General features: G+C 46.5%; 1 protein-coding gene across 1 annotated transcript in view; it reads left to right on the top strand.

Annotated features, from left to right (window-relative positions):
• The window catches only part of LOC139756970 (EF-hand domain-containing family member C2-like), a 22,101-nt gene extending 13,791 nt beyond the window's left edge, over positions 1–8,310 (top strand). Inside the window, exons 11-16 of the mRNA XM_071676911.1 lie at positions 1–109; positions 1,241–1,400; positions 2,613–2,744; positions 3,725–3,863; positions 7,187–7,283; positions 7,754–8,310. The exon at positions 1–109 is cut by the window's left edge and continues 67 nt beyond it. Of these exons, the coding sequence (XP_071533012.1) occupies positions 1–109; positions 1,241–1,400; positions 2,613–2,744; positions 3,725–3,863; positions 7,187–7,283; positions 7,754–7,882 (766 nt within the window). The 3' untranslated portion in view covers positions 7,883–8,310. The remainder of the gene's footprint in view (positions 110–1,240; positions 1,401–2,612; positions 2,745–3,724; positions 3,864–7,186; positions 7,284–7,753) is intronic.
• Positions 8,311–13,139: the final 4,829 nt, after the last annotated feature.

Genomic DNA, 13,139 nt, shown 5'->3' with positions numbered 1-13,139 from the left:
CGGGCAGGACCTTTATGCCGGGGCGACGGTCGCCCTCAACGCCCACGTCTTCCACCTCAGCCACGCCGACGAGTTCACCCTCACCTACATGGACCAGCACGCTGACGAGGTACGCACGACCGGCCTTCCCGACCGCACCACGTCTCCTCCTGCACCGCCATGTTAGAATAGCAACCTACACACACACACACACACACACACACACACATACCTTTGAGTCCACGGGGAAAATGAAACACGATAAGTTCCCAAGTGCACTTTCGTGTAATAATCACATTATCAGGGGAGACACAAGCGAGAAATATAAGTCAGTTGATATACAACGAAGAGACGTAGCTAGGACGCCATTTGGTAAACATGCGATTGTCAAAGACAGACAACGAACGTATCATAAACTTCGTTATTTTACAAATCTTATCCACAACAAATTTATCCAATTTGTATAAACCATCGCTACTATTAACATTATAATTCTTTGTGTATTCAATAATAGAAGATTCAATGATATTTCTCGAGGTAATAGAGTCAGAGTTAATAACTGAGATGGCATTACTCGAGTCAATACAATGATCATAGTTTTTAACGTGATTAAAAAAGGCATTTGATTCTTGTCCCGTTCTTATACTATATTTATGTTGCTTAAGTCTAACAGAAAGATCCTTACCAGTCTGCCCAACATAAAACTTATCACAATTTCTACATGGCAATTTGTAGATGCACCCAGGAGAATTTTCTGTTGAATTCCTGATTAAGATATTCATCATAGTATTATTGCTGCTGAAGGCAACATTTACACTAAAGGATTTAAGCAATATATATATATATATATATATATATATATATATATATATATATATATATATATATATATATATATATATCCTCTTCATATATATATATATATATATATATATATATATATATATATATATATATATATATATATATATATCCTCTTCTGAGATGTAATTCCTTCTCTGAAGTAGTCCCAAAAGGCCTTTATTAGAAGCCATTTTCATTAAGGCCGTCTTCGTCCAAACCGAAGGGTCGCGAACACCTCCTACAGATGTGGATAATCCTATGACCCCCACCCACCCACCCACTCTGCATGTGGACGACCTGTACGTCATATAGCTGTTGCTATGTGGTAGATGTGGTAGGTGCGGCAGTTGGTATATACGAGGCATGTGGTAGATGTGGTGGGTGTGTGGTAGGCAGGTAACCACCATTCTCCCTTCAGTTCCCGCAGGCCAACTACAACGTGGCGCTGGACGAGGCCAGACGCTGCCTGGGCCACCACCAGCTGACCGCCCTCCTACAGCAGATGGCCTCGCACGACCCGGGCAAGACGGGCTTCGTCCCCACCTCCCAGGCCGTCGCGGCTCTCTCCAGGGCCCTGAGTGAGTCTCCACGCCCTCTGGTGTCGGCTCATGGCCGGGCTTCCCACCATATCATACAACATTTCATACACAATATATGTATGATGAGGTGGAATGTTATACGTCATTCCATACACACTGTATGTATGATGAGGTGGAATGTTATACATTACCCAGTGGTACCAAGTGAAGAGAACTATAATACATATAAGGAGCCACACGCCAATATATATATTGGCGACTAAAGGGGACGGGAGCGGGGGGCTAGAAACCCTACCCTCCTTGTATTCTAACTTTCTAAAAGGGGAAACAGAAGAAGGAGTCACGCGAGGAGTGCTCATCCTCCTCGAAGGCTCAGACTGGGGTGTCTAAATGTGTGTGGATGTAACCAAGATGAGAAAAAAGGAGAGATATGTAGTATGGTTGAGGAAAAGAACCTGGATGTTTTGGCTCTGAGTGACACAAAGCTCAAGGGTAAAGGGGAAGAGTGGTTAGTGAGAGGACGAGAGCAAGGGAAGGAGTAGCACTACTCCTGAAACAGGAGTGGTGGGAGTATGTGATAGAGTGTAAGAAAGTAAACTCTAGATTGACATGGGTAAAACTGATTGCTACTAATAGACAATCACACAGCCCCATGACACAGCCACATCCCCCCCCCCCCCATCGCTCTCTGCAAATTAGGTAAATATAAATACGTAAATGTATAGATCCATTTCACGAAATCCCCCATTACGAATAGGTAATTGCACAGCCTCATCACACGAAATCCTCCCCCTTCCCCCGTTACAAATAGGTGAATGTAAAGCTCCATTACATGAAATCCCCCTACAAATAGGTAACTATATTGTATAGCCCCATCACACGTAATCCCCCTACAAATAGGTGACTGTATAGCCCCATCACACGTAATCCCCCTACAAATAGGTAACTGTATAGCCCCATCACACGTAATCCCCCTACAAACAGGTGACTGTATAGCCCCATCACACGTAATCCCCCCTACAAATAGGTAACTGTACGTAATCCACCCTACAAATAGGCAACTGTAAGTAATCCACCGTACAAATAGGTAACTGTAAGTAATCCACCGTACAAATAGGTAATTGTACAGCTCCATTACACGTAATATCCCTCCCCTCCCTCACCGCTACAATTACATAAACCTGGAGTTTACACACTGAGCACCGACAGGGGTGTGGGGGGGTCATCATCTTGGGTCATCCCTGTGCACAGGTGGGTCCACGCTCAGCCTGCAGATGAGGACCGCCCTAGCGCGACGCCACCGTCGGCTAGACGCAGCCCCGCTGGCCAGGAAGGACTTGACACACCTCGCGGCGCTACATCTCAAGAGGAACAATTTTGACGGTCAGTGATCATTCTCTTATGCCTGGGTGGTGGAGGTACGTGAGCAGGTGATGGGTGTGGGCAGAGGTGTGGTGGGTAGATGGTGGGTTCGTGGGTAGGTGGGCGGTGGGTACGTAAGCCGGGGGTATACTGGGTAAGGGGGCAGGTGGAGTGTTGGTTATGGAGGTAGGAGGAGCGGTGGGTACGAGAGCAGGTAGGTGGTATGTATGGGGGCAAGTTGGTGGTGGATATGGGGGCAAGTGTTTGGTGGGTACGTGGGTAGGTGGTGTAGTGGGTACGGGGGCAGGTGGGTGGGTGGTGTTTACAACCCAACAATTTAGTGTGAGTATATTTTCTTCGGCAGCCACGAACAGGTGGTGGGTACGTGGGTAGGTGGTGTAGTGGGTGCAGGGTCAGATGGGTGGTGGGTACGACAACCTAACAACTCTGTACTTTCCTCAGTAGCCACAACATGCCAAGTATAACCCGAGCCTTCCGTCACACACCAACAGTTTGCCTTGAAAGTTTAGGTCATACGTTGGTCTTCCCGTTTTCCCAGATCAAAAGGTGAAGATAGAAAACGGAATGCATGGGGGACTTCCCTAAACATATCATTAGATCGGAACATGAAACGAGGATCACATTTGCGGCTCGAACCGAGGACTGGTTACAATAAAGCTCGTAGGATCAGGGAACTGAAGCATAATGGACTGAACCTTACTAGAACACGGATCGTGAATGTTAAATATGTAACAATAAGACGAAACATGACAAACATCACACAACTTCAGTTGCCCCAAAGACGTCTTAGAAAACAGATAAAAGCGTGGGAAGTTTCTGCCTTTACAATTCTTGTAGGTTAAATGCAATCGAAATTAAATTATTAAAAAATTCAATGCAAATCAGATAAGTCCATATATTCAAAGAGAAAAAATACCATAAGCAACAAAAGCGTATAAATACAAAATTGTGTTTTTGATCTCTTCCATGACCTTCTGCAGGGCTGCAGGACCTGCGTTCAGGGCTGCGGCAGCGCGACGTGGAGGGCCGTGGCCACCTGCCGGCCAGGATGGTGAGGGCAGCCCTCGTGGCGACCCGCCTGCCCCTCACCACCACCCTCACTGACGCCCTTGTGAACAGGTGAGCCTTCAAGTTCTATCTATCTATCTATCTATCTATTTGTTAGGTACTGGCACCTAACGAAGTGGATTGTCTCCACAAATCATGTCGTGCCACATATATAGAAAGATGACATGTTAAGTAAAATTGTATGAACTACTGAAGTGCGATTTCACCATATATATATATATATATATATATATATATATATATATATATATATATATATATATATATATATATATATAAACTATTCTTTAACTTTTCTTATCTATACGCATTTCTCGTTCTTTTTCTTGCACTGAACATCGCTCCTCTCTAAATTTGGACTCGGGCACCATCTCAGAGAAGCGTCAGGTATTCAGTAGTGAGCAGATGCAATTCCTTCCCATATCTCTTTCCAAATATTCTCCAAATATCAATCATATTCCGCAGGTCAGTTTCAAATACTGCGATTCATGTGTAATATATAAATTTGTTGGGCATACCAAATCCTTCGCGACATTCAATGGATTGCTATAGCCTTCGATTCCACAAACTGAAAGACAAATTCAAAGTCTCTGACCCGTTTTGTTATATAAATCCTTATCTACGTGGCTGAAATTCTGGGATTCCAACGGTAAATATCATAAATATTCCCCACCCCCCCTTTAAAATTCCTTAAATAAGTTACGACCCTTAAAAATTCCTTAAACAGCTGCTGATCAATGCTTATACCAACAAATAGATTAATCATATTCAATTAATCTAATTAACAACACATTCAAAACATCTTGTTTACGAAGCAGACAACACATTTAAAAATATCTTGTTTACGAAGCAGACAACACACTTTTCAAACATCTTGTTTACGAAGCAGACAACAACAAAAACCCGGATGACAATGGTTTTTCGTAACGGGTCGTCGATCTCAAAAGGATGGGGTGGGATTGGTGGTGGCTCCTTGGCGCCTATTGGCTCGCCTTTTGGGTCTAGCGTAATGAGATAGTGATAAGAAACGGTCGTTTGGAGCGCGTGCACATCGAGAGAGAGAGGGGCGCGTACCTCAAGGGCGTCACCCACAGGGAGAGAGGAGAGGGGTAGCTCAAAGGCGTTCCCCCAAAGGGAGAGAGCAGCGTATCTCAAGGGCGTCCCTCACAGGGAGAGAGGCGCGGATAGCTCAAGGGCGCCCCCCACAGGGAAAGAGGAGAGGGGTAGCTCAAAGGCGTCCCCCTAAAGGGAGAGAGGGGCGCGTACCTCAAGGGCGTCACCCACAGGGAGAGAGGAGAGGGTAGCTCAAAGGCGTCCCCCCAAAGGGAGAGAGGCGCGTATCTCAAGGGCGTCTCCCACAGGGAGAGAGAGAGGCGCGGGTAGCTCCAGGGCATCCCCCCACGGAGAGAGGCGCGTAGCTCGCGTCCCTCACAGGGAGAGAGGCGCGGGTATCTCAAGGGCGTCTCCCACAAGGAGAGGGAGAGGCGCGGGTAGCTCCAGGGCGTCCCCCCACAGGAAGAGAAAAAGAGGCGAGGGTAGCTCAAGGGCGTCCCCCACAGGGAGAGAGAGAGAGAGAGAGAGAGAGAGATGCGCGCAGGTAGCTCAAGGGCGTCCCCCCACAGGGAGAGAAAAAGAGGGGAGGGTAGCTCAAGGGCGTCGTCCCTCCACAGAGAGAGAGAGAGAGAGAGAGAGAGAGAGAGAGGCGCGGGTAACTCCAGGGCGTCCCCCAGAGAGAGAGAGAGAGAGAGAGAGAGAGAGAGAGAGAGAGGGCGGGTAGCTCAAGGGCGTCCCCCACAGGGAGAGAGATAGGCAAGCGGGTAGCTCAAGGGCGTCCCCCAGAGGGAGAGAGAGAGGCGCGCGGGTAGCTCCCCCCACAAACAGTGGCTTCGTTCTATCGTCTCACAATAACAATGGCCCACCCCCTCCCCATCCCTCCTCCTCCCTCCCAAGTCCCTTAAGCCAGATACACGAGAACACTCTCCCTCCCTCCCTCCTCCCTCGAGATAAATCAATTAACTCAAGTTATCACTGAAATGCTCTTACGTAAAATCACACAAGACGTTTTTGACAATGAAGTCACATTGAAATTGTCACTGAAATCCTGTTTTCAGTGTAAAATTGGATAGTGTTTCTTTTTTTTTTTTATGAAATTAGGGAAATGTTCACTGAATTGCATTGTGTGTGTGTACAGATTTACGATAGACGAATATTTAATGTTAGACGAAGGCCGTACAGCATGAGGATTATCCAATTTAACACGATAGTACGACCCTAGAGCACGATGGTACCACACTAGTGCACGACGGCACGACCCTAGAGCACGATGGTACGACCCTTGAGCACGATGGTACGACCCTAGAGCACGATGGTACGACCCTTGAGCACAATGATACGACCCTTGAGCACGATGGTACGACCCTTGAGCACGACGGTATGACCCTAGAGCACGACGGTACGACCCTTGAGCACATGGTACCACATTAGTGCACGATGGTACGACCCTTGAGCACGATGGTACGACCCTAGAGCACGACGGTACGACCATTGTTTGGGTAAGGAAGGCCCCAGCCATTAACTTGACCCTTATAGGTTAGGGTAAAAGTCATACCACCGTATCCAAGGGTCGTACCGTCGTGCACAAGGGTCGTATAGTCGTGCTCAAGGGTCGTACCGTCGTGCTCAGGAGTCGTAACATCATGCTCAAGTGACGTACCGTCGTGCTTAAGGGTCGTACCGTCGTGCTCAAGATACGTACCGTCGTGCTAAAGGGTCGCCCCGTCGTGCTCACGCGTCGCCCCGTCGTGCACTGGTAAGGGAAGTGCTATACACCCCTCCCGTGGTGGCGGAGGTCACCCTCAAAGGGAGACGGACTTGTAGCCACAAGGCCACTTCAACCCTGTAATCTCAAGTCTTTAGCTTGTAGTCACAAGGTTCAATCTCTGAGGACCTGGTATAAAGCTTGTAGCACTGTATTCACAAGTTTGTATCTTGTAGTCAAGGATTTAGCTTTAAGGCATACATAGTTTGCATCTTGTAGTTACAAGTCTGTAGTTTGTAGTCACAAGACTATAGCTCTGAGGCGTTGTTACAACACCTTGTATCCTCTAGTCACAGGCCTGTGACTTGTAGCCACTAAGCTATACTTTGTAAAGTCTTAAGCTTGTTGCCACAAGCCTGTAGCTTGTGGTCACTGATCTGCGGCGTGTACGAAAGCCAGCATACTGTATCACAAGCCCTCAACTTGTAGCCACAAGCTCGAAGCTTAAGCTTGTATCCACAAGCCTTTAGACTGTATCTACAACTCCCGTAAACTTGTACCCACGAGCCTGTAGCTTGTGGTGGTTCTCCCTGTTATGAAGTGTTTACTCCGGCAGCGTGACGCAAGAGGACGGTGAGGTGGAGTACGGCGCCCTGTGTGATGATCTCGACTGGCGCCTCCGACCCCACATACATGACAACCTCCCATGTCAGGTCAGTTTTACACACACACACACACACACCACTGACAGCCTCGTCACAAGGCGTTTCAGTGGTCCAACCTTTGAGCACGACGGAACGACCCCTTGGGCATTATATACACTCAAGGGTCGTATCAGGACCTTACTGGTCATGTCAAAGGCCAGGTCATTATATCCACGGGTCGTACCGGTCGTGCGCGAGGGTCGTAGTCGTAATAAGGGGATCACAGGAGACTACGTCACTATAAATGTGGTAGAATTCTGTAGTATTGCTGATGATTAAACGATGTATACATCTCTAATGGCACTGACGGAAGCGAAAAGTTCAGCTAAGTCCTTGAAGTGAGTTGTTTCAGATCAACCGTGGTTCAGTGTGTGTGTGTGTGTGTGTGTGTGTGTGTGTGTGTGTGTGTGTGTGTGTGTGTGTGTGTGCACAAGAGGAGGGAGGATGGGCGAGGTAATGACCATATCTTGTGCCAGCAGGTGGACGAGGCGTCGCTGGTGGAGGGGCTGCGACGGGCGGTCGACCTCGTCAACTACATGGCACTCATAGCCGACCTCGAAGGCAGCGCCAACACCCACCATCACCTGGGCGGAGGGTCATCAACATAGGAGAGCTTATGGGACGAAAAGGAGCGCGGGCCAGTCCAATCCGCGCGCCCAACTCTCTGACTCCAAGCAGCGTCAGGCCACCGAACGCCACGACTGAAGGTCTGTTTCGCGCACCAACCTCCTGACGGAGGCGTCCTCGTTGTGCACCTCGAAGACAAGCACCAACACTCGCCTGAAGAAGGCTCCAGTTTCGTCTAGAATGCCTAGACCAATGGTTTCCCCCGACAGCCTCCAGCTGTGTTCCACTAACCTGTCCTTCCAGCACTCTGCATACTGCCTGATCGAAAAATCCAAGTTCAATAAAGTAAAAGACTTTGGACACCAATAAAGCATTTGTTTACATCTGTACTTTACGTGGAAAAAAAAAAATGCCTGTGAAACATACCCTTCAGTATTACCTAAAAGAAAATGTATTTATAATCCTTATTTTCTTACTCGAAAATGATAATTCGTAATAGAACCACCACTTGCCACTGGTGTACATCCATTGCCTAAAAACAGCGCCATATCCATCATTAACAATTATTACAATTATCAATCCTACCTCTCACATAGAATTATCTCATTTTTCTTATCTTTTTCATTTTTCTTTCCAGCAATTTGTATCATCACGTCATGTGTCTTTTCAACGAGGGAGATTGCCCTAAAACCTGGCATGGAAATGGATCCAATATTTCAATCCTTCAAACCTGTCCCATTCTCTTTTTAAATACATTTCTACCTTCCGGGATAAGAATACACGTGACCTAATCCTCGGCCAGAAAGACTTAAGTCATTCATGGTTTCCAAATAGTGGCAGTGACGTGTTCGGGGGGGGGGGGGGGGGGGGGCGAGGCGATCAAGTTCATCTTCCCTTGAGAGGCTCCTGAAATTACATGCTTTACGGACAAGTGTACACAACTTGGGAGTACAAAGACAGCCTCAAGAGCGATACATCCCAAACGCTGAGTGGTGGTGGGCCTTCACCAGCTGTGGTGAACTAACCCAACCCTCCGTCCCCCAGCGGAAAGCCGAAGGCTCCTAACCAGAAGGATGACTTAAGCTTATGCCTGGGAGTGAAAAGGTAAACATAAGGAGTGGGTTAAAAAAATATAAATATCAAACACACACAAGTAAAAGGTCGTTATATAAAAATGTCGGACAAAAAAAAAAAAAAGAACAAATAATTACACAGAAAAGAGATAGATTCTATGTTATTGAGATAGATTCTATGTTATCAGGAGTCCATCAATGGTATAATTAAGACCGGAATCCCAAAGACTATAGCAGTAGGATGCGTGGAGATGGAACAGAGAGAACAGGGACGCACAGTCGAACTGGCCAATGTAAATATACGTCACGAAACGGCAACAACGGGGATCAATCTTCCTCAAAATAACGGGAAATGCAGCGAGCGAACAGTAAGCCTTCCCCCCACCACCACCCCCAACCACAAAAAAAAAAAAAACAGTTGTTGGGTCAGCGAGGCAACAGAAGCGGCCTTCATAAGGCTGTCAAGAGAGGACACTGTAGGTTGCGTCAGGGTGATCCGCGCGCGCTCAAGTGCTATGTACCACGGACCCCAGCGCAGAGCCACCGCAGCTCTCTGAAGTTTATTGTTTCTCAACTCTCAAAATATAACTGAATCACTCACGTGGTTCTTGACCTCCAGAGCCAAGACATGGTATGTTCCTTGAGCCACGACGGTAACGGGCCCCCCCCCTCCCCCCCCCTCTTGACTACGATGACGTGGGTCAGGTCAAAAAGGTCAGCTTAAGGATCGCAGTTCAATATCCACTGAAGTAATTGAACGTTTGCAGCGCAAATTCAAGTTCAAAACATTTACTCATTTTTCTTTTCCCAATTATGTACTCTTATTGAAAGTAAATGTGTTATTCGCGTCATAATTTACGCAAAGTATTCTGTAAATCACCTTTTTTAACGTAAAATGAGGTAAATCCCATACCAGTGTGTTGGGCAAAGGCCTGCGCATGCGCTCTCATCTTTGGGCACGAAAATGGAGCTTCGTGTGGCCGTCTCGAAATGTACTTGAAATATTGCTTTTCGTCGCTTACATTACTTGCTCTTGGGAGACTTTAGCACAAAACAAGCTTAGGCATTTTCCGCCATACTGTCCTGCAAGTGAGAGAAACAGCAAGTTAGTCACAAAATCGCTTCGATTACGGTCGAGAGAAACTGTGAGCCACAGCGCGCGTGAATGGCTGACCGATGTCGCTTGATCGTGATTTGCTCTTCGTAAAGTTTTTCATCGGCGAGTGAATGCTCATCATACGACCTTCACTTGTCCGGTGAATGCTCATCATACGACCTTCACTTGTCCAGTGAATGCTCATCATACGACTTTCACTTGTCCAGTGAATGCTCATCATACGACTTTCACTTGTCCAGTGAATGCTCATCATACGACTTTCACATGTCCAGTGAATGTTCAATCAGAAGACTTTCACTGTCAATTGAATGCTTTGCATAAGACTTATCACTGTCGAGTATTTTTTTGTTTTTCTTAATAAGACTTTAGCGAGTTATGGCTTGCTTGTGCTGCCCTCTGCTTCGCTACGAAAGACATGAGTCATTCGTTCTCGCTAGGCGACCTTAATAAGTCAAACATACAGCAAACCTAACATTAGCATGACGACACTCGGCTATGCTAGCCTAGCTTTTCATGTCCGAGGCATACGATAGGCTGACCCCACTTGGTTACATTATACCCTAGCTAATCCTAACCCACTTGGCTATATCCTACCCTAGCTTATCCTAACCCACTAGACTACATTCTGCCCTAGCTAATCCTAACCCACTTGGCTATATTCTACCCTAGCTTATCCTAACCCACTTGGCTATATTCTACCCTAGTTAATTCCTAACTTATCCTAACCTACTAGTCTATACTCTATCCTAGTTTATCCTAACCTACTAGGCCATATTCTATCCTAGCTTATCCTAAACCACTAAGCAATATTCTACACTGGCTTAACCTACTGCTTTATCTAATTAAGGATTCTGATAATCACTGTGACAGGTTTTCCCAACAGATGACCTCGTTAATGGTCATTAGGTCAACTGGAATGGGTTTTTTTCTCTTTTTAAATTCTTGCTCTTGTGTGCCCCATGCCTCATAGGCGTTCCTCGCCACACGCACCCTAAGCTTCCCTCATCTTCTCATTCCCGGACATACCCTCACTTCCCCTCACGTACCCCTCGCTACACGCACCCTCACTTCCCCTCATATACCCCACGCCACACGCACCCTCACTTCTCCTCATGTGCCACGCGCCACACGCACCTTCACCTCCCTCATATACCCCCCTCGCCACACACCCTCACCTCCCTTATATACCCCTCGCCACACGCACCCTCACTTCTCCCGATGTGCCACAAGCCACACGCACCTTCACCTCCCTCATATATCCCCCTCGCCACACACCCTCACCTCCCTCATACACCCCTCGCCACACGCACCCTCACCTCCCTCGCCACACACCCTCATGTGCCCCTCACCCCACGCACACACCATCAACGGAGCAGTTATATACAGAAATATCTTGACGAGGAGTGACATCTGACTTAACAAAAAGCGTTGGCTTATATAAGGTCTTCCCGCGGTGGGCCCAGATGGCGTGAAGATATCAACTATAGTGTTGCAGACGCTCCCACAAGATAACGAAAGATAACTTTGGCTATAAGCGAGGAATTAAAGTCATCCTAACTCTTATCAGTGAGGAATTAAAGTCACCCAAACTCTTATCAATGAGGAATTAAAGTCATCCAAACTCTTATCAATGAGGAATTAAAGTCATCCAAACTCTTATCAATGAGGAACTAAAGTCACCCAAACTCTTATCAATGAGGAACTAAAGTCACCCAAACTCTTATCAGTGAGGAATTAAAGTCATCCTAACTCTTATCAATGAGGAATTAAAGTCATCCAAACTCTTATCAATGAGGAACTAAAGTCACCCAAACTCTTATCAGTGAGGAATTAAAGTCATCCTAACTCTTATCAATGAGGAATTAAAGTCATCCAAACTCTTATCAGTGAGGAATTAAAGTCATCCTAACTCTTATCAATGAGGAATTAAAGTCATCCAAACTCTTATCAGTGAGGAATTAAAGTCATCCTAACTCTTATCAGTGAGGAATTAAAGTCATCCAAACTCTTATCAATGAGGAATTAAGTCATCCAAACTCTTATCAATGAGGAACTAAAGTCACCCAAACTCTTATCAGTGAGGAATTAAAGTCATCCTAACTCTTATCAATGAGGAATTAAAGTCATCCAAACTCTTATCAGTGAGGAATTAAAGTCATCCTAACTCTTATCAATGAGGAATTAAAGTCATCCAAACTCTTATCAGTGAGGAATTAAAGTCATCCTAACTCTTATCAGTGAAGAATTAAAGTCATCCTAACTCTTATCAGTGAGGAATTAAAGTCATCCTAGCTCTTATCAGTGAGGAATTAAAGTCATCCAAATTCTTATCAGTGACCAATCACATAAGGGCAGTTAGACTCGTTTGTCCGACCGTCTTGAAAACAATAAATCTGAATGTTTCGTAAATGAAAGGAAAATCATTTACATCTGCCACTGACCCAGAAGCTGGGAGAGAAATTATATATACGTTGGAGTCTCCAACCACGGACTAAAGTCCACATGAAGGCCAGGCCTTAAATAAAATATATAGAGCTTCATGGAAAAGACAACAGACAAGCGAAAGTATTTACGAATTTTTGAAAGGAAGCGTAAAACGCGTCCTTTAAAATGTACTGGGAAAGACGCGAGATGCTAGAGAATGCCAAAGCTTCGACGTGTAAGGAAAGAAACAGACATCGAAAACCTGTCGTGTCTGTGGCATGATATAGCCTTAAGAGAAGAGCACCGGTGGGGGCCGCCAAGCCAGCCCCCACCTCACTGCTCGAAGCTCACTGAGGTTCTCCCGGACCTCCCCCGGGCCTTCACACGGGGACCCCACTCCCCAACAACAAACAACAAGGTACGGGAGGGAGGGATCGTGGCACAACTGCACGTGTTGCATAACACAGCCTCACCCCCTCCTCCTCACTGACTCAGCTCGTAGGCAGCCATCCTCCGCCTCCTCCTCCTCCCACACACACAGACACACACACTCCTACTTTACCGTCTCTCGTGTTGCCTAGTCCATGTACCACCTCCTCCATACCACACCTTCTGCCCTCGTTAACCAACCCCTCTGTTAACGTACCCACAGCAACTACCACCTCCTCCATACCACACCTTCTG

This window comes from Panulirus ornatus, chromosome 24 (genome assembly GCF_036320965.1).
Source record: "Panulirus ornatus isolate Po-2019 chromosome 24, ASM3632096v1, whole genome shotgun sequence".
NCBI classification, from domain to species: domain Eukaryota; kingdom Metazoa; phylum Arthropoda; class Malacostraca; order Decapoda; family Palinuridae; genus Panulirus; species Panulirus ornatus.
This window is presented reverse-complemented; position numbering and strand designations above follow the sequence as displayed.